Below are 22,580 nucleotides of genomic sequence, written 5' to 3'. Positions count from 1 at the left end.
CAGTGCTGAGAACTTTGTGAAGGCCAAGTGGAATGCATCATGGAGATGGTCAAGTACCTCCCTCCTCTCTCCAATCCCTATCTTTCTCAATAGTTCATCTGTCTTGGCACCATTCCAACATGTTTTTGCCATTCCATTCACTAGATAAGAGCCTAGATCCTCCATGACATTGTATGCAGACACGGCTGTGGGACGGTGGGTTCCTTCCAGGATTGACAGAGCTGTCATCAGTTTGGAGCAGCCCTCTGAGATGGTTATCTTAACAGTGAGGGCCTGCACCTTCTCTGTTTCCAGCTTGCTGAGGATGTTTGACTGCCTGGGATGATGACTTTTCTGCCAACAAAAACTCTGTACAGATGAACATGCTCTGCATGGTACTTCACTGCCTCAAACCAGCTATTCCATCTGGAGCTCAATGTTTCAGGAGGAGCCTTGGCCTACACAAACTCCTTCATAATGAGGAAGCTTACCCATCTTCTGTTTCTGGCAGGCTTCTTGAAGAAGACCGATCTCATCCATGTCACAAGTGATGCAACTTCAGAGAAGTATTTGAAGTGCTGCCAGGTCTCACCCACCAAATTGATGACATGGCAGAGACAGGTTACATGAACACTGTTGGGCATCACTCCTTTCAGAACCTCCTTGCATGCCTTCAGGCAGTAGGAGGCATTATCTGTGACCACTGCCCAGGCATCATTCAGGTTCAGATCGTTGCTGTGGAGGGAGGCTAGTATAGATTGGGAAAACGTTGAGTAGTTGCATCTGTCCATGAAAATGACATCCACCAGAAAGTACTGGTTTTCAACACCTGCAATGAAACATAAGGAAAAAGTTCAATTATGTTTTAACCTAAAATAATATTGTGACATAAGTGTTATTTAAATGTCAAGTGTAAACACAATATAGATACAGTGACAGTTAGCTAGATGGCGAGGCAGACAGCTGCTGACATTATGCATCGCTATATTTCACCACGATAGCTCGTGGTTTGGAATATCACAATTTGCATGCGGACAATTCACATTGCAGAATGTAAATTGCAACGGTATATTAATAGGCTGTTAACTCACCTATGACGATGTTTAGAACGCTTCAATCCCTTGCATCTGTCTCGTCAACAACCACCGCCAACTCATATGTTGGTTGAACACATGGGGCAGGTGAGTTTGACAGAGGCTGCACTTATTTTCAGGCAACGCTTCACTAAAAACGGCTGTAGCTTTCTTTAGCTTTTCTAAGGGGATGTCAGACTCGGCGCACACAGCCACAAAGTCCTGAATAGATTGTCTTGAATCTGCTTATGCGCTTGCACTAGTAATGGTCATTTGAAGAGGCATGCTCTGGCTAACACTGCTTTTCCTTGTTTTTCACATGGGCTTTAGACTAAGTGGTCATAACACGTATTTTTACGTGTCCAATAAATAGTAAATTAAGCTGTTTTGCAAATTCTCTCATCGCCTGACTCATAGTCCTTTGGGTATTGCTCTGCTCTGAATTTAGGGGTTGGGGTCGAATTTTTGTTGTGTTTTTGATGACTCTCAGATGGCCTCTTCGACATGTTTCTCAAAGTGATAGTAAGTTGTGGTGACGTAAGGGTCCCATGCCCCCCTCTCAAAACACCCCAATCGAAAACTGATTTATTTCTCTAGGCCTACTCGTCTAACTTTACAATTATTAAATCCTTTTGGTTACTACAATTAGGCCTAATTTAGATTTTATTTCATTTCAATATTCCACATTTTACATGTTTTTATTACCAAATTCTGCGATTCCGTCCGTGTTTTCCACATCATGGAAGTCATAGGGCCTTCCTCTGACACCGCTGGTATAGAGGTCCTGGATGGCAGGAAGCTTGGCCCTAGTGATGTACTGTGCCGTACACACCCTCTTTAGTGCCTTGCTGTCGGTGGCGGAGCAGTTGCCATACCATGCAGTGATGCTCTCGATGGTGCAGCTGTAGAACCTTTTGAGGATCTGAGGACCCATGCCAAATCTTTTCAGTCGGGAATAGGCTTTATCGTGTCCTGTTCACGACTGTCTTGGTGTGTTTGGACCATGATAGTTTGTTGGTGATGTGGACACCAAGGACCTTGAAGCTCTCAACCTGCTCCACTACAGCCCCGTCGATGAGAATGGGGGCGTACTCGGTCCTCCTTTTCTTGTAGTCCACAATCATCTCATTTGTCTTGATCACGTTAAGGGAGAGGTTGATATCCTGGCACCATATGGCCAGATCTCTGACCTCCTCCCTATAGGCTGTCTCATCGTTGTCGGTGATCAGGCCTACCACTGTTGTATCGTTGGCAAACTTAATGATGGTGTTGGAGTCGTGCCTGGCCATGCAGTCATGGGTGAACAGGGAGTACTGGAGGGGACTGAGCACGCACCCCTGAGGGGGATCAGCAGGGCAGATGTGTTTTTACCTACCCTTACCACCTGGGGTCAGGAAGTCCAGGATCCAGTTGCAGAGGGAGGTGTTTAGTCCCAGGGTCCTTAGCTTAGTGGTGAGCTTTGAGGGCACTATGGTGTTGAATGCTGAGCTGTAGTCAATGAATAGCATTCTCACGTAGGTGTTCCTTTTGTCCAGGTGGGAAAGGGCAGTGTGGAGTGCAATAGAGATTGCATCTGTAGTTGCGGTATGCAAATTGGAGTGGGTCTAGTGTTTCTGGGATAATAGTGTTGATGTGAGCTATGACCAGCCTTTTAAAGCACTTCATGGCTACAGACGTGAGTGCTATGGGTCGGTATTCATTTAGGCAGGTTCTTGGGCACAGAGACTATGGTGGTCTGCTTAACATGTTGGTATTACAGACTCAGTCAGGGACAGGTTGAAAGTGTCATTGAAGACACTTGCCAGCTGGTCAGTGCATGCTCGGAGTACACGTCCTGGTAATCCGTCTGGACCCGCGGCCTGAACAGCTGATGCTCTCATGCATTCTTCAGTGTTGCTTTCCTCGAAGCGAGCATAGAAGTAATTTAGCTTGTCTGGTAAGCTTGTGTCACTGGGCAGCTCGCGGCTGTGCTTCCCTTTGTAGTCTAATAGTTTGCAAGCCTTGCAACATCCGAAGAGCGTCTGAGCCGGTGTAGTATGATTCAATCATAGTCCTGTGTAGACACTCTACCCTTTAGCACAATGCGGATGTTGCCTGTAATCCATGGCTTCTGGTTTTTGTATGTACGTACGGTCACTGTGGGAACGATGTTATCGATACACTTATTGATGAAGCCAGTGTGGTGTACTCCTCAATGTCATCGGAAGAATCCCGGAATATATTCCAGTGTGCTAGCAAAACAGTCCTGTAGTTTAGCATCTGCTTCATCTGACCACTTTTTTTTGACCGAGTCACTGGTGCTTCCTGCTTAAGATGTAGCTTGTAAGCAGGAATCAGGAGGATAGAATTATAGTCAGATTTGCAAAATGGAGGGCGAGAGAGCTTTGTACGCATCTCTGTGTGTGAAGTAAAGGTGGTCTAGAGTTCTTTTCCTCTGGTTGCACATTTAACATGCTGGTAGAAATGAGGTCAAACGGATTTAAGTTTCCTTGCATTCAAGTCCCCGGCCACTTGGAGCGCCGCCTGTTTGCTTGTGGCCGTATACAGTTCATTGAATGCGGACTTAGTGGTTTGTGGTGGTAAATATACAGCTATGAAAAATATAGATGAAAACTCTCTTGGTAAATAGTATGGTCTGCAGCTTATCATGAGATAAATGCATTTGTTTGTGTTTACCAGTTGCTACTGAGATGAGTGTCATCCAATGGCTTAGGGATACTGCATTGCAATTATATCAAATTGGCACGTCTATATTTTAAAGGTTGAGTAAGTAAGATTTTCATCCACAAATGTACCCACATTTATATTGTAAATAGTTTATAATTAGTGAATGCCAGAATGTAGTTATTTTGTTAGATACTTCTCCTTATTAGCTGAGATCAGATTTTCTCAAAGCCATTTTAGTTGTCGTGCTAAATGTTTGTTTGTTCCCAATCTAGCATAGAACCATGCGAAATTGTAACGCTATGCTGACATTGTCTCCCAACCCTCCGTGACTTCACTTGGCAACCCCTCCCCTAACCCTTAATAAATAACTCTAAACTACAACTTAATTGCTAGATTCAAGATGGTGTAGTCAGATAAAACAATGAAAGTCGACTTCAAAATGTGGTTTAGTTTTATTAGGATTTGCATCTGTTGTTGGTAAGTAATGCACCCTGTAAGCTTCTAAAACGACTTACTCAACCTTTTAAATTCATGCCCCTTCCACCTGAAATGTATTGGACATGGGCCTAATTATGTATCAGATTGATCAATTGGAAGTTGAGCTATACAGTGCATTCGGGAAGTATTTAGAACACTTGACTTTTTCCCCAAAAAGTTACGTTACGGCCTTATTCTAAAATGTATTACGTTTTATTTTTTCCTCCTCAATCTGCACACAATACCTCATAACGAAGCAAAAACTGTTTTTTAGCAATTTTAGCAAAAGTATAATACATAAAATACTTATCACATGTACATAAGTATTCAGACCCTTAACTCTGTATTTGTTGAAGCACCTTTGGTAGCGATTACAGCCTTGAGTCTTCTTGGGTATGACGCTACAAGCTTGGCACACCTGTATTTGGGGAGTTTCTCCCATTCTCTGCAGATCCTCTCAAGCTCTGTCAGGTTGGATGGGGAGCGTCACTGCACAGCTATTTTCAGGTCTTTCCAGAGGTGTTCGATCGGGTTCAAGTCCGGGCTCTGGCTGGGCCACTCAAGGACATTCAGAGACTTCCACTCCTGCTTTGTCTTGGCTGTGTGCTTAGGGTCGTTGTCCTGTTGGAAGGTGAACCTTCAACCCAGTCAGGTCCTGAGCGCTCTGGAGCAGGTTTTCATCAAGGCTCTCTCTGTACTTTGCTCCGTTCATCTTTCCCTCAATCCTGACTAGTCTCCCAGTCCCTGTCACTGAAAAACAATCCCAAAGTATGATGCTGCCACCACGCTTCACCATAAGGATGGTGCCAAGTTTCCTCCAGACTTGACGCTTGGCATTTAGGCCAAAGAGTTCAATCTTGGTTTCATCAGACCAGAGAATCTTGTTTCCCATGGTCTGAGTCCTTTAGGTGCCTTTTGGAAAACTCCAAGCGGGGTGGCATTTACCAAGGAGTGGTTTCCGTCTGGCCATTCTACCACAAAGGTCTGATTGGTGGAGTGCTGCAGAGATGGTTGTTTTTCTGGAAGGTTCTCCCATCTCCACAGAGGAACTCTGGAGATTTGTCAGAGTGACCATCGGGTTCTTGGTCACCTCCCTGACCAAGGCCTTCTCCCCTGATTTGCGCAGTTTGGCCGGATGGCCAGCTGTAGGAAGAGTCTTGGTTGCTCCAAACTTCTTCCATTTAAGAACGATGGAGGCCACTGCTCCGACATGCACTGTCAACTGTGGGACCTTACAGTTGAAGTCGGAAGTTTACATACACCTCAGCCAAATACATTTAAACTCAGTTTCACAATTCCTGACATTAAATCCTAGTAAAAATGCCCTGTCTTAGGTCAGTTAGGATCAGCACTTTATTTTAAGAATGTGAAATGTCAGAATAATAGTAGAGTGATTTTATTTCAGCTTTTATTTTGTTCTTCACATTCCCAGTGGGTCAGAAGTTTGCATACACAATTAGTATTTGGCAGCATTGCCTTTAAATTGTTTAACTTCGGTCAAACGTTTCAGGTAGCCTTCCACAAGCTTCCCACAATAAGTTGGGTGAATTTTGGCCCATTCCTCCTGACAGATGTGGTGTAACTGAGTCGGGTTTGTAGGCCTCCTTGCTCGCACACGCTTTTTCAGTTCTGCCCACAAATGTTCTTTCGGATTGAGGTCAGAGCTTTGTGAGTGCCACTCTAATACCTTGACTTTGTTGTCCTTAAGCCATTTTGCCACAACTTTGGAAGTATGCTTGGGGTCATTGTCCATTCGGAGACCCATTTGCTACCAAGCTTTCAAATCAAATTTATTTTATAGCCCTTCTTAGATCAGCTGATATCTCAAAGTACTGTACAGAAACCCAGCCTAAAACCCCAAACAGCAAGCAATGCAGGTGTAGAAGCACGGTGGCTAGGAAAAACTCCCTAGAAAGGCCAAAACCTCGGAAGAAACCTAGAGAGGAACCAGGCTATGAGGGGTGACCAGTCCTCTTCTGGCTGTGCCGGGTGGAGATTATAACAGAACATGGTCAAGATGTTCAAATGTTCATAAATGACCAGCATGGTGAAATAATAATCACAGTAGTTGTCGAGGGTGCAAAAGGTCAGCACCTCCGTGGTAAATGTCAGTTGGCTTTTCATAGCCAATCATTGAGAGTATCTCTACTGCTCCTGCTGTCTCTAGAGAGTTGAAAACAGCAGGTCTGGGACAGGTAGCACGTCCGGTGAAGAGGTCAGGGTTCCATAGCCACAGGCAGAACAGTTGAAACTGGAGCAGCAGCACAGCCAGGTGGACTGGGGACAGCAAGGAGTCATCATGCCAGGTAGTCCTGAGCATGGTCCTAGGGATCAGGTCCTCTGAAAGAAAGAGAATTAGAGAGGGCATACTTAAATTCACACAGGACACCGGATAAGACAGGATATATACTCCAGATATAACAGCCTGTGTCAGGGGGCTAGGGTCAAACTACTGCAGCATAAATACTGGAGGCTGAGACAGGAGACACTGTGGCCCCATCCGATGATACCCCCGAACAGGGCCAAACAGGCAGGATATAACCCCACCCACTTTGCCAAAGCACAGCCCCCACACCACTAGAGGGATATCTTTAACTTCCTGATGATGTCTTGAGCTGTTGCTTCAGTATATCCACCAAATTTTCCTTCCTCATGAAGCCATCTATTTTATGAAGTGCACCAGTCCCTTCTGAAGCAAAGCACCCCCACAACATGATGCTGCCACCCCCGTACTTCACGTTTGGGATGGTGTTCTTCGGCTTGCAAGCCTCCCCCTTTTCCCTCCAAACATAACGATGGTCATTATGGCCAAACAGTTCTATTTTTGTTTCATCAGACCAGAGGACTTTTCTCCATGTGCAGTTGCAAACCGTAGTCTTGATTTTTTTTTTATGGCGGTTTTGGAGCAGTGGCTTCTTCCTTGCTGAGCGGCCTTCCAGGTTATGTCGATATAGGACTCGTTTTACTGTGGATATAGATACTTTTGTTCCCGTTTCTGCCAGCATCTTCACAAGATCCTTTGGTGCGAAAAGTGTAAATCAATCCCAGAACAACAGCGAAGTACGTTCATCTCAAGGAGACAGAAAGCGTCTCCTTCCTGAGCGGTATGACGGCTGCGTGGTCCCATGGTGTTTATACTTGCGTAATATTGTTTGTACAGATGAACGTGTTACCTTAAGGCATTTGGAAATTGCTTCCAAGGATGTACCAGACTTGTGGAGGTCTAAAAAATATTTTTTTCTGAGGTGTTGCCTGATTTCTCTTGATTTTCCCATGATGTCAAGCAAAGAGGCACGGAGTTTGAAGGTAGGCCTTGAAATACATCCACAGGTACACCTCCAATTAGGCTAATTGACATCATTTGAGTTATCAGAAGCTTCTAAAGCCATGACGTATTTTTCTGGAATTTTCCAAGCTGTTTAAAACCTCTTACATCTAGATGTTCCACTAGCGGAACACCACTCCAATATCCAATGATAGGGCGTGGCGCAAAATACAAACTCCTCGAAAATCCGAAAACTTCAATTTTTCAAACATATGACTATTTTACACCATTTTAAAGACAAGACTCTCCTTTATCTAACCACACTGTCCGATTTCAAAAAGGCTTTACAACGAAAGCAAAACATGAGATTATGTCAGGAGAGTACCCAGACAGAAATAATCAGACACCCATTTTTCAAGCTAGCATATAATGTCACAAAAACCAAAACCACAGCTAAATGCAGCACTAACCTTTGATCTTCATCAGATGACACTCCTAGGACATTATGTTATACAATACATGCATGTTTTGTTCAATCAAGTACATATTTATATCAAAACCCAGCTTTTTACATTAGCATGTGACGTTCAGAACTAGCATTCCCACCGAACACTTCCGGTGAATTTACTAAATTACTCACGATAAACGTTCACAAAAAACATAACAATTATTTTAAGAATTATAGATACAGAACTCCTTTATGCAATCGCGGTGTCTGATTTTAAAATAGCTTTTTGGTGAAAGCACATTTTGCAATATTCTGAGTAGATAGCCCGGCCATCACAGGCTAGCTATTTTGACACCCACCAAGTTTGGCACTCACCAAACTCAGATTTACTATAAGAAAAATTGGATTACCTTTGCTGTTCTTCGTCAGAATGCACTCCCAGGACTTCTACTTCAACAACAAATGTTGGTTTGGTTCCAAATAATCCATAGTTATATCCAAATAGCGGTGTTTTGTTCGTGCGTTCAAGACACTATCCGAAGGGTGACGCGCGGACGCATATCGTGACAAGAAAATTCAAAATATTCCATTACCGTACTTCGAAGCATGTCAAACGCTGTTTACAATCAATTTTTATGCGATTTTCCTCGTAAAATAGCGATAATACTCCGACCGGGAGTCGTTGTTTTCGTTCAAAGACTGAAAATGTAAAATGGCCTTTTCACGTCCAAGCGCGCGCCCGTCTCATTGTTCTCAGATCGACCACTTACCAAATGCGCTACTGTTTTTCAGCCAGAGACTGCAGAGTCATCATTCAACGTTCTGGCGCCTTCTGAGAGCCTATGGGAGCCTTAGAAAGTGTCACGTTACAGCAGAGATCCTCTGTTTGGGATAGAGATGACAAAGAAGGCCAAGAAATGGTCAGACAGCGTACTTCCTGTACAGAATCTTCTCAGGTTTTGGCCTGCCATTTGAGTTCTGTTATACTCACAGACACCATTCAAACAGTTTTAGAAACTTTGGAGTGTTTTCTATCCAAAGCTACTAATTATATGCATATTCTAGTTTCTGGGCAGGAGTAATAACCAGATTAAATCGGGTACGATTTTTATCCGGCCGTGAAAATACTGCCCCCTATCCATAACAGGTTAAAGGCACAGTCAACTTAGTGTATGTAAACTTCTGGCCCACTGGAATTGTGATGCAGTGAATTATAAGTGAAATAATCCGTCTGTAAACAATTGTTGCAAGAATTACTTGTCATGCACAAAGTAGTCCTAACCGACTTGCCAAAACTATAGTTTGTTAACAAGAAATTTGTGGAGTGGTTGAAAAACTAGTTTTAATGGCTCCAACCTAAGTGTACAGTTGAAGTCGGAAGTTTACATACACTTAGGTTGGAGTCATTAAAACTAACGAGCAAGGATGCCTACAAACCTAACTCAGTTACACCAGCTCTGTAAGGAGGAATGGACCAAAATTCACCCAACTTATTGTGGGAAGCTTGTGGAAGGCTACCCAAAACGTTTGACCCAAGTTAAACAATTTAAAGGCAATGCTATCAAATACTAATTGAGTATGTAAACTTCTGAACCACTGGGAATGTGATGAAAGAAATAAATCATTCTCTCTACTATTATTCTAACATTTTACATTCTTAAAATAAAGTGGTGATCCTAACTGACCCAAGACAGGGAATTTTTACTAGGATTAAATGTCAGGAATTGTGAAAAACTGAGTTTAAATGCATTTGGATAAGGTGTATGTAAACTTCCGACTGCAACTGTATCTAGAAAGGTGTGCCTTTCCAAATCATGTCCAATCAATTGAATTTACCACAGGTGGACTCCAAGTAGTAGAAACATCAAGGATGGTCAATTGAAACAGGATGTACCTGAGCTCATCATTTGAGTCGCATCACAAAGGGTCTGCAAATTGATGAGGGGAAACATTTATTTAATGCAATTTATTATATTTACATTTACGTAATTTAGCATTCATAAGGCTTTACTGTAACAAAATGTGTAAAAAGGGAACGAGTCTGAATAGTTTCTGAATGCACTGTAGGTTTATACAATTTATTGCATTAGGCTTGGGCTGTATCCAGATTTACTTAATATCCCAGTGTGGTACAAGGTCATACTGAACACAAGGGGCGCTATTTTCATACCCCACTGAGCCTTTGTAATCCGACAGTTAGCAATGCTAACAAGTAATAGTAAAATCGCATCTAAATGCTAACATTTTATAAAGTCTCTGACCTAAAGTATTTGCAAGACAGACATCCCAACTCAGTTATTCAAGTAACAAAAAAATGCTACAGAGTTTGCTGCACACACAAAACAAATATTAGACAGCAAGGCTTTTGATCCAGTAGGGAATTGTCTGCTGTTAACCTGTCTGGGAACATGGGACGCTTGCACCCTAGTCAACAGCCAGTGGAATCGCGTCGCGCGAAATACAAATATATGCTATAACTTCAATTTCTCAAACATATGACTATTTTACACCATTTTATAGATACACCTCTCCTGAATCGAACCACGTTGTCCGATTTCAAAAAGGCTTTACAGCAAAAGCAAAACATTAGATTATGTTAGGAGAGTACCCTGCCAAAACAAATCACACTGCCATTTTCAAAGCAACTAGCATGCATCACAAATACCCAAAACACAGCTAAATGCAGCACTAACCTTTTGACAATCTGCATCAGATGACACTCCTAGGACTCCTTTTTGTTCGATAAAGTTCATATTTATATATAAAAACAGCATTTTACATCGGCGCGTGACGTTCAGAAAATATTTTCCCTCAAATGCTTCCGGTGAATCAGCGCTACAATTTACAAAATTACTAGTCAAAAACATTGTTAAAATGTAATATTGTCATTCAAAGAATTATAGATTAACATCTCGTGAATGCAACCGCATTGCCAGATTTAAAAATAACTTTACTGTGAAATCACACTTTGCAATAAACGACGTGGTATGCTCAGAAAAATAGGCTAGGCGATACATGTTAGCGCCATCTTGGAACCATCTAAAATCAAATATACTATTGTAAATATTCCCTTACCTTTGATTATCTTCATCAGAAGGCACTTTCAGGGATCCCAGGTCCACAACAAATGTAGTTTTGTTCGAAAAAGTTAATAATTTATGTCCCAATAGTTCCTTCTTGTTAGCGCGTTCCGAAGGCTACTGATAATGTACTGAAGCGCGCTGGACTTGTCGTCACGAATGTGCAAAAAATATATATTTACGTTCGTTCAAACATGTCAAACGTTGTATAACATAAATCTTTAGGGCCTTTTTGAACCAGAGCTTCAATAATATTCAAGGCGGATGATTGCATTGTCTTACAAACGTTTCGGAACAAAAGGGTTCCCATGGGCGCCCGCGTCATAGTAGTAATGGCCCTCCCACTGTGACCAACTTCCCAAGCCTCTCTTTGGGTCAGTTTCTACCATAGAAGACTCAAACCACTTTGTAAAGACTGTTGACATCTAGTGGAAGCCTTAGGAAGTGCTAAATGATTAACCTCTATGGGCTAGGTGGGACGCTAGCGTGCCACCCGTGGTGCACTCCATCAACAGCAGGTGCATTTCAAGAGCGGCAAATTTGAATCCAAATAAATGTCAAAATTCAAATTTTTCAAACATACAACTATTTTACACCCTTTGAAAGATAAACATCTCCTTAATCTAACCACGTTTTACGATTTCAAAAAGGTTTTACGGCGAAAGCATAAATTTAGAGTATGTTAGGACAGTACATTTACAAGAGTTGTGTGTAATGTTTTGTCAAGCCAAAGACAGGGTCACCAAAACCATAAAACCAGCTAAAATGATGCACTAACCTTTTACAATCTCCATCAGATGACACTCCTAGGACATTATGTTAGACAATGCATGCATTTTTAGTTCTATCAAGTTCATATTTATATCCAAAAACAGCGTTTTACTATGGCATTGATGTTGAGGAAATCGTTTCCCTCCAATAACCGGCAGTCAAGTCAGCGTCACAAATTAAATAATTAAAATTAGAAAACATTGGTAAAATATTATATTGTCATTTAAAGAATTATAGATTTACATCTCTTGAACGCAATCAACTTGCCAGATTTAAAAATAACCTTACTGGGAAATCACACTTTGCAATAATCTGAGCACTGCGCCCAGAAAAATACGCGTTGCGATACAGACTAGACGTCATGTTGGGGAGATCTAAAATCGAAAATACTATGTAAATAATCCATTACCTTTGATTCTCTTCATCAGATGTCACTTCCAGGTATCACAGGTCCATAACGAATGTAGTTTTGTTCAAAAAAGCTCATCATTTATGTCCAAAAATCTCCGTCTTGTTAGCACATGATCTAAGCCAGCCGGACTTCTCGTCATGAACGAGGGGAAAAAATATATTTACGTTCGTTCAAACATGTCAAACGTTGTATAGCATAAATCATTAGGGCCTTTTTTAACCAGAACATGAATAATATTCAAGGTGGACGAATGCATACTCTTTTATAACGTATTGGAACGAGGGTACCCAACATGAACTCGCGCGCCAGGTGTCTAATGGGACATCATCGTTCCATGGCTCTTGTTCGGTCAGATCTCCCTCCAGAAGACTCAAAACACTTTGTAAAGGCTGGTGACATCTAGTGGAAGCAATAGGAAGTGCCAAAATATTCCTCAGCCCCTGTGTTTTTCAATGGGATAGGTTTAAAGTCAATACAACACATCAGGTATCCACTTCCTGTCAGAAAATGTCTCAGGGTTTTGCCTGCCAAATGAGTTCTGTTATACTCACAGACACCATTCAAACAGTTTTAGAAACTTTAGAGTGTTTTCTATCCAAATCTACTAATTATATGCATATTCTAGTTACTGGGCAGGAGTAGGAACCAGATTAAATCGGGTATGTTTTTTTATCCGGCCGTGCAAATACTGCCCCCTATCCCCAACAGGTTAACAAGCAAAGCTTGATTTTGGAAGAAGCTAACCACTTAGTGAGATGGCTAACTAGCTACTAAATTAGCAAACCAAATGCACAACTGCAGAGCATTTACAACATTTTAGACAGTTAACTTAATATTTATACGATATCTAGCTTGCAAACATTTAGATGTGAATTCCATACAGTAACTAGATCACCTGGTGCGTGCTTAGCAACAGTGAGTGACTCAAGGCTCTGGTCTCTCATCGTTGTGCTTGTAAACAAACACGTGACTTGGGACTACCAACAAGCTTCATAATGAAAGATTATGTGACGGGTGAAATGAGGTTTCACAATCTTCATCTCCTAACGTATTACACAAGTTGACTGCAGGTAAACTAGCTACAAATATTCCAATTCATTAAAAAAAGTGAAAGAAATTGTTTTGACGGTAATGAAAAACCATCCTGTGGCTATTTCCAAACACCCCGCTGTTCAGTGTACCGTCCAAGCCTAAATTTCATTGAAATGTGTGGTACTATAATTATGAGCAAGATTTAGGCCTACAAGTAACATTTCTACATTCAAGATTTGCTTGTTAGACCTAGGGTCTACATAATGTCCTTGAGCCAAGGCTGATGTATGTGCTGAATGAAGCAATGTGTGGATGGCTGTGTAAGAGTGGTGATGAGTGGACAAACCGCCTAATACTTGCACATTTATTTTGAATTTCTCTGATGCAGTGGGCTCTCATCGAATATATACAAACGTAAGCCGTCTTGTAAATCATGGTTTCTCTCCTGCTCTTTGTTTCTTGTGTGTTCATTGCTCTTTCCTCTAGTCTTACGGTGGTTGCCTTTTTTTACCTGCAGGTGTGTGTTGTTTCGCCTCAGCAGCATGGCTGTGGTCATCCGCTTGCAGGGTCTCCCGATAGTGGCGGGGACCATGGACATACGCCATTTCTTCTCTGGATTGACCATCCCGGATGGTGGGGTGCATATTGTAGGGGGTGAACATGGTGAGGCTTTTATTGTTTCCGCCACAGATGAAGATGCCAGGCTTGGCATGATGCGTACAGGGGGAGCAATCAAAGGTTCAAAAGTGTCACTTTTGCTGAGCAGCAAGACCGAGATGCAGAATATGATTGAGCTTAGCCGCAGGCGTTTTGAAACTGGCAATGTAGGGGGAGGAGCAGGAAATGGTAGCAGGCCAGGTCCCCCCGTCAACACATGTGGGAGGGGCAGTTTACCCAACACTTTAAAAGGGTTCAGCAACACCAGACCAGCCACCGTCACCACAGCTGCCTCTGCACATGAAACCATAAGCAACAAAAATGTGTCCACGTTTGCCACCACTAGCATGGGAAACATGCCCCCCAGTTTCAGCAACAACTTCAGCAGCCCAAATCTCACCATGGAATCCAGTATGAGAACAGCCATGTCCTCCCTCAACTCTGTACCACCACCTATCCACCCTTTGAAAACCATGCCATCCCTGCCACCCATGCCTTCCATACCCCCCATGCCACTTCCACCACCAGTGTCCTCTGTGCCTCCTGTTCCCACTGTTTCACCTTTAACCCAAGGCCCCCCTGTCCTTCCCATGAGTCTGTCCCACATGGGCTCAATGCCACCATTCAACCCAGGTGTCCCACCCCCTAGTGGACTGGCCCCAAATCACATGTTTGTTGACCATATGAACCCTCTGTTAAATCTCCAGGCACAGATGAAGGCAGCAATAGGTAATTCAGATGAGTTATATGTCCACCTTCAAGGGCTGCCCTTCTCAGCTAGTGAAATGGATATTAGGGAGTTTTTCTGTGGGTTAGGGGTGGACTCCATCCGACTGGTCAGGGACAACTTTGGCCGGAGTTGCGGCAGGGCACTGGCCAAGTTCTTTTCCCCTCAGGACACTTTTGACGCGCTCAAAAGAAGCAGCGGAATGTTAAGGCAGAGGTACGTGGACATCTCTCCGGCCACAGAGAGCCAGTGGATGAGCGTCAGCAGTGATGGCAACGGGGTTGGAGGGCAAGCCCACTCAAAATCCAGTAATGTTCCCCAAGACCACCACCGCCGCAGCAACATGAGTTCAGCGTCTCCTTCAACCAGAGATCATGCAAGGTCTCGCTCCCCTCACAACAAGGAGTTCTGTGTTTACCTAAAAGGCCTGCCCTACGAAGCAGTAAATAAACAGATCTGTGAGTTCTTCAAAAACCTGGACATTAAGGAAGACCGCATTTACATTGCTTATGGACCCACTGGCCGAGCTATAGGTGAGGGCTTTGTCCAGTTAAAAAATGAAATTGATTACAAGGTTGCCCTCAGCTGTCACATGCAGTATATGGGAAGCCGATTCATACAAGTTCACCCCATCAGTAAGAAAGCTATGTTTGAAAAGATTGATTCCATTCGTCAAAGGATGCAGGGTGTTGATAAGAAAAACTCTGAATCAGGCAAGAGCCCTAGAAACTGTGCACACATCTCAAATATTCCATATAATGTGTCAAAGGAAGATGTCCATCTGTTTCTGGAAGGCATTGCGATAGTTGAAGAAAGTCTTAAAGTTCTGGTTGACAGCAGTGGTAAAGGTCTAGGTCAGGCTGTTGTGCAGCTCAGGGTAGAGGAGGATGCGCTAAATGCTGAGAGACTACACAGGCAGAAGTTAAATGGCAGAAATGCCTTTGTGCATTTGGTCACCTTTGAGCAGATGAAGGAAATCGAGAGAAACCCACCACAGGTTAAGAGAGGCCAGAAATTTGAAGGGAACTCTCAAGGCCAGGCACACGGCCATGCTCAGGCACAGAATCCTATTCAAGCCCAAGCTCACCCCTTTGCCGGTATAACAGGAGAAGAGTTGAACTTCATCAGAAACACTGTTGGCAATTTAGGCAATGGTCCTTTTCCTCAATTTACTGTCCCAGGTAATGGACTAGTGGGCCCTCCTCCACCCCCATTTGCAGCAAGTCCAGAGAATGTAGCCCTTAGCATTCCCCCACCCATGGTTGCCGGTCACTTGCCTGGAGCAGTTCCGACACCCCCAAGCTTCCGACCAGGTAGCAACAATGGCCCACCTGGCTTTGGACCAGAGGGCTTGAGGGGCAGGCCACCTTTTGACAACGGCTCTCGAAAGAGCGGAGGCCATAACAACCGAGGAAGTGGCCAAGGGCGTTCAGAAGTGCGCCCTCAGTCAACCAGAGGCCCTGGTAACCATCGTGGACCAACCATTGTAAAGATCCAAAACATGCCTTTCACCGTAACAGTCGATGAGATCCTAGATTTCTTTCATGGGTATCAAGTGCTGCCTGGTTCAGTCTGTCAGCAGTTCAGTGAAAAGGGCCTGTCCACTGGTGAGGCAATGGTTGCCTTTGAGTCACACGAGGAGGCATCATCTGCTGTCATGGATTTAAATGATAGGCCTATTGAGGCTAGGAAAGTGAAAATAACCCTAGGATAAGACTCCAATGTTCCCCTCTACCAATAATGATTAAGTGACACATCTGGTTTCATTAATGCAAAAGTAAGAACTTGCATTTAGGATTTAGCATTTAAGCTCCCAACTATCTTTAGCTCCTTTACCAAAGTTATCAAGTTGTTAGTAGCGTAAGAATAAAATGGCACGCTGCTATATTGATTTGATGTATAATATGATAACTAAAGTGGGATGTTTGGATTTTCAAAATGGCAAAAAGCCAACTGTTGCCATGTTGATGTAGCTTGAGTCCAATCATATTTAGAGTAAGAGCCTTGAATGATATGGTTGGATTAAGAGGATAGTCTTATTGCTGTGCTGAGATGTCACTTTCACTTGGAAGCATGTATTATTTTCAAATTCCCTGACACGTTTTGTGTTCTTGTATTTCTTCCATAGATTTAACATTCTCTTTGTGATGATTTTCTAAAGGGGGTACTTGCCAAATGCTGCAATGCATGGTGTTAGTACAGAGAACACTCATTGTGTCATGGTTAAAGCATTTGCTTATTTGCTCTTTGCTGTTTTTCACTGTTAGTAAATGCAAATCTCAATGTTGTTGCTAGCTATGTTATATGATAAATTGTACTGCTTGTTCCTGAGAAAAAAGATGTTGAACATTGCATTTGGTTTAATGGTCTGCAGAGCTCTTTAGAACTTTTTGTATCTGCCAACGTCCCCCTGCGATATACTCTTTTTGAATTTGAGCTGTTTTGCAAAGATGTAAATACTATTTGGAATGTTTTAGTTTTGTAGTGTTGTCTAACAAGAGACACTTAAGTTTTATATTTTTGGGGACGTTCCAGCTTATTTCACAAGTGTGTATATACTGTTTAGCGTACACTTTTGTCAATAAAATGACATTCCTGACAGATTTACAAGCCATTCTATTTTTCTCATTATTTTTCACTTGCTTGCTGATTTTCTATATGAACAATAAAATGGTTTTGGGAAGGCACCCAGATTTTACCAAACGTTCCAGGTATGAAATCATTTTTAAGGCCCAATGTAGCAGTTTTCAAATAATTTCTGGGTAACAATTAAGTACCTTACTGTGATTGTTTTCAATTGAAATGGTGAAAAATAAACAAAATAGCTGCGAAGAGCAACTTCTCTGTCTTGGGGGGTCAAAACGGCAGGCCAAAACCCCATCCCACCAAAACAGGTTGAAATTTCTGGCAGCCTTTTCAAACCGCTCTTACGGGGAAAAGGGCATTATCATTTTCAGGGAAATTATCATTGAATGGGAAATTTGATAGGGTTTGCCAAGAAACCCATACAGTAGGCTGGTTTTCCAGACCCAGATTTAGCCTAGTCCTGGACTAAAATGCCCTTTCAATGGCAATTCTCTGTTAAGAATTATTTTTAGAACAGGACCAGGTTTAATCTGGGTCTAGGAAACCAGCCTTTAAAGCAACTCAAACGCCAGTCCTTGAGGGCCAAGTTCTGTGGGTTTTCACTCCTCCCTTGTACTTGATTGATCAATTAAGGTAATTGATTAGCTAAAACTCCCCCTTACCTGGTTGTCTAGATCTTAATTGCAAACAAATTGAAAGGAAAAGACAAAACCAAGCAGACACATGGCCCTCCAGGAACTGAGTTGTTAAAAGGCAGGGGTGTACCTCTTGGGTAGGGGGCAGTATTTTCACGGCCGGATGAAAAACGTACCCAAATTACACAGCCTACTACTCTCGGGCCCAGGAACTAGAATATGCATATTATTAGTAGATTTGGATAGAAAACACTATGAAATGTCTAAAACTGTTTGAATGATGTCTGTGAGTGTAACAGAACTCATATGGCAGGCAAAAACCTGAGAAAAATCAAACCAGGAAGTGGGAAATCTGGTTCTTGTAGTCTTTTCAAGTCATTGCCAATCTAACACAGTGACTTAGGGTTCATTTTGCACTTCCTAAGGCTTCCACTAGATGTCAACAGTCTTTAGAAAGTTGTTGAGGCGTCTATGGTGAACAGAGAGCGAATAAAGGAAGTTGGAAGTTGTTGACTCAGGAATGCACATGAGTTCATAGGCGCGCATTCACTTGAGAGGTAGCTGTGTTCCAAAATGTTTTTCAAGACATTGGAATCGTCCGGTTGGAATATTATTGATGTTGTAAGTTAAAAAGGCCCTAAAGATTGATGCTATACAACGTTTGACATGTTTGAATGAACGTAAATAGAACTTTTACTCAATGTTTTTGTATTTTGTTCAGTAGTCCACTGTTGATATGGTCTCACATTTTTTATTTCAGCAGTTTACAGATGGAGCACTGTATATAATTATGTTCATATAGTGTGTGTGTGTGTGTGTGTGTGTGTTAAGAGAGTACACATTTATTCCACTGTCACAAGGCCCACTTTCAATTCCACTATAGATGCTAGTGGCAAACATGCCTACTATAAGGCTAAGATAACATCTGTTTCTTGTGTCTTACAAGCTAGCCTAGCGCTAAACCTAAATGTACCTTGTTTTTATCATGCAGTTTAATGGAACATTTTTGACTGATTCATATGAGTTCTCTGAACATGAATTTTATTTTGAAGTGGTGTAAAACGTATGCAGCCTTTTTTATATAGGCTACTCATCAATTAAGTTGTTTATTTCAATTTTTTAAAGCAGGGGTCACCAACCTTTTTGAAACAGAGCTACTTCATGGGTACTGAGTTATACGAAGGGCTACCAGTTTGATACGCTCTTCTGAAATAACAAATTTGCTCAGTTTGCCTTTAGTTATACGTTATTAATAATGATTAATGATACTCATCTATGTGAAGACACTGATCACGTTAATAATTTCTCACAATAATTATCAACAATGACAATAAGGTGGGAAACAGATATCAATATTCAGCACTTTAATCTCAGTAATTGTTACATTTTCAGATGATCACTTACATCACTACATTTCATAGGAAAAATGTCCCATTTTCACTAGCCACTGACAAACCCTTTTAACAAATCATGAGCTATGTTGCACTATGTTTCAAAAAGTTATCAATTATGTAATGTTAGAAAAATCAACTTATTTTTAAATAAATCTTGTCACATTTTGAACTAATGACCAAATCTGCTGCATTTTTTAACACACTTTTAAATTGAACACAATTCTTCAATATTTTAATTCAACTTCGCCATGGCACTGCCATGTTGCCACTGACAACATCTGGTATCTGTTTCTTTGTTAGTGGGAAGACTGGCATTGCATGCTGTTCACCAGTGCATTGTAATCTGGTGTGTAACTTGACACTGCAATTGTGAGTGAGTCTTTCAGATGTACATCAGTGAGGCGTGTTCTGTGTTTGTTCTTGATGAAGTTCATGTCAGAAAACGCTGATTCACAGAGATAGGTTGAACCAAACAGGCTAGTAACCTTCATAGCTGCTGTGCATACTCCACTGTACTTCTCTGTGTCAACAAGGCACCAAAAGTTTGGTGTAGGCTTTGAGGTAGGTGGAGGTCATTTTGCAATGTTATGATTTCAATCTCCACCTGTCCAGCATCGAAGTTGAACGTTGCACTTAGTTGCTCAGCAAAGAATGTTGTGTCCATATTCATGAAAGGATTGGAAATGAACGACACACATGGCTCAAGCTGATGAAGGTTACAAAACCTATTCTCAAACTCTTGCCCAAGTCTGTTTATGACTTCACAGTACTTTTCTGCAACTTTGTCAAATGTCTCAGATGCAGAAGCATTGTCTTTCAGCACCGACTGCACAGAGGGAAAGTGCAGCAACTTTTTTTTCTGTAAATCCACAGAGAAAATGTTAATCTTGGCTTTAAATGCATTTGAAGCACTTATCAGATCAACAACAGTCTTACCTTTGCCTTGCAGCTTGCAGTTCAAGTCGTTTAGTTTCCCAGTAATGTCCGTCAAAAATGCAAGGTCAAGTGTCCACTCTGTGACCTCTAGCAGTGAGACGTCTTCGCCTTTGGACTGCTTGAACTCTTTGATTTCACCCAAAAGTGACAAAAAACGAAGTAAAACTCGTCCTCTGCTGAGCCATCGGATTTCTGTGTGTAGCAGCAGGTCACCATATTCAGCTGACATCTCCTCCAATAGCACCTTGAAAATCCTGTGCTGTTTTGCTTTGGAGCGGATGTTGTTTATGATTTTTACAACGGGAGTCATCACGTGCTCAAAGCCGATCACTTTTGCACATAACGCCTGCTGGTGAATGATGCAGTGGTAATGCAGAAATTTTGGGAATTCTGGGTCACTTTTACAGTGAGTGATGAAACCTGTATGTCGGCCGATCATAGCAGGAGCCCCGTCTGTAGTCACCGCTACCAGCTTTTCCAATGGTACCTTTTTCTGCACGAAAAACTCCTTCACCGTGTTATAAATGTCAACTCCCCTCGTAGTTGTCTTTAAGGGCAGTAGTGCCAGGAGTTCTTCTCTTGTGGAGAAATCTTCAAACACCATCCGGATAAAAACTAACAGCTGAGCTATACTGCCGCTGTCCACGGACTCGTCGCACTGGATGCTAAACCAGCTGCACTTTGCCAGAAACTGCATTCAGCTAACATCTTCGCAGTGCCCGCTAGCTTACTCTCCACGAGCACTGGTTTTTTCGAGCGCACAATACTGACCTATGAACTAGAGAAGTTTAGGTGAACTCTGACCTAATCTAAACTCATGTATAATGAAAATATTTTTAAGATATTGTCATTTTTACATATATATAAATGCAAATGTGATTAAAAAGAATGGCAAAAGAATATAATTAAATTTCAGACGCGGCTCACTAGTGAGTTGTGCTATTTTTAGACCAGGCCTGCAGGCGACTCATGTGGTCCCTGGGGGCGACCTGGTGCCCGTGGGCACCGTGTTGGTGACCCCTGTTTTAAAGAGTAAAATGCTGGGTGTTCTTTGATATTTGGGATATCTGCATTTCTCACTTTGTCCTAATGAGCCCACAGATTGTGAAAGGCCTAGTATACGGCACTGTGGTGAAATGGTAGGTTGTTTTGTGGACATACATGACAACCTAGGGCTTGCTTTGAACATGCTGATGAACGTAAAGCATATTTAGAAACTGATATGGCCTGGAAGATGCCTTTTTCACTGTTAGAGCCGATGGAAAAAGCTGCTAAGTTGCAATGCAAAGCAAGTTCGGACTTACCTTTCATTCAGTATTCATACATGCCTATTTTGGTTTGCTTCCTTTTAAAAGTCACTGAGTGTGCTTCTGGATTTTACTTTATATTATGCATTACACTACTTTTTGGGTACCAAACTGTCAGGTATAAGGCAATGAGAGCCACTTGCAGAGCCAATTGGTTTACTGTTGGATTATATTTATGAATTGTGCGAGGTGACATGGTGTATAGTAGATTAAGTATTTGTGGAATTGTGCTTCCAATATCAAGGCAAAGTTTTGCTGGACATGATTTATTATGGTTGGACTTCACGATATTCCTTCTTTTCCCATCTGATCTCACACTTTTGAAATCAAGCCGTTAACCGGATTGTAATCTAAAGCAGTAGGCTATATCAGAAATTGCCATATAGCTGGTCTTTGTTGATATAATAGACACAATCCCAAATCCGGAGTGAATCTGACATGGGACGCAAGCACAGCCTTGTGCAGAATAAGCCACAGTTTCATCACTTCCAATTGACACTGGATTTCAAATGGGGACAACATTGTGATGGATATTTTTGTTCAGTAAAAAGTGTTTCCAATTGATTTGCCTAATTTGTGTCGTTCCCAATTAGTCTCAACTCTACAAATGGCTATTTATTGAGCGCAGTTGATAGGCCAACAACACTAGAAGATCGAATGTATTGGGTTGTAAATGGCTACATTATTATACAGAAAAATCATTCAGTGATGCAGTGAACAGCTAAGACTACAGTGTTGCTGGCTATTAACTAACTTAATTGCTTTACTTATTTTTGTATTAATTGATGTGCTGAACTTCAGAGTGAGCTGAAGTGTCTGTTCTACAGGATTGTATTATCATTTGAGCTGAATAGGCGTTCTGTCCAAGGATATGGGTAGAAATGCATGTATAGCTATAAAATGTATAGGTGTGGAGAAATGGATAGCCAGAATTTGAGAACAAAAATTACAGCTCAAAGTGAAAATATTAGATAGCCTACATAGGAAATAGAGCCTTGGTATTTGCTGTATACAGAAAGGGTTGTGTGCTCTCTGTGTGTGGTAGCCTAATATACAAATAACTTCAGTTAGTGGTGTTAATTTTACTTAATTGTTTACATTTAGATGAGTAGTAGTGCAGAAATAAGTTGCACA

At 41.9% G+C, this 22,580-nt stretch overlaps 1 protein-coding gene and 1 long non-coding RNA gene across 2 annotated transcripts in view; one reads left to right on the top strand and one right to left on the bottom strand.

Moving 5' to 3' along the window:
• LOC106565031 (RNA-binding protein 12) overlaps positions 1-17,202 on the top strand; it is a 32,188-nt gene extending 14,986 nt beyond the window's left edge. The window contains exon 2 of the mRNA XM_014131609.3: positions 13,722-17,202. Coding sequence (XP_013987084.3) covers positions 13,747-16,302 — 2,556 coding nt within the window. The 5' untranslated portion in view covers positions 13,722-13,746 and the 3' untranslated portion in view covers positions 16,303-17,202. The remainder of the gene's footprint in view (positions 1-13,721) is intronic.
• A 1,956-nt stretch (positions 17,203-19,158) lies between these two features.
• LOC145859501 (uncharacterized) lies at positions 19,159-20,885 on the bottom strand. Its single transcript, XR_014379699.1, has 2 exons — positions 20,140-20,885; positions 19,159-20,062 (listed from the first exon to the last, which is right to left on the bottom strand). It is a non-coding gene; the product is annotated as an uncharacterized LOC145859501 (long non-coding RNA).
• Positions 20,886-22,580: the final 1,695 nt, after the last annotated feature.

The sequence above is a fragment of the Salmo salar genome, chromosome 12 (genome assembly GCF_965601325.2).
Source record: "Salmo salar chromosome 12, fSalSal1, whole genome shotgun sequence".
Lineage (NCBI taxonomy): Eukaryota > Metazoa > Chordata > Actinopteri > Salmoniformes > Salmonidae > Salmo > Salmo salar.
The sequence above is the reverse complement of the archived record's forward strand: the minus strand, read 5'-3'. Positions and strand labels throughout refer to the sequence as shown.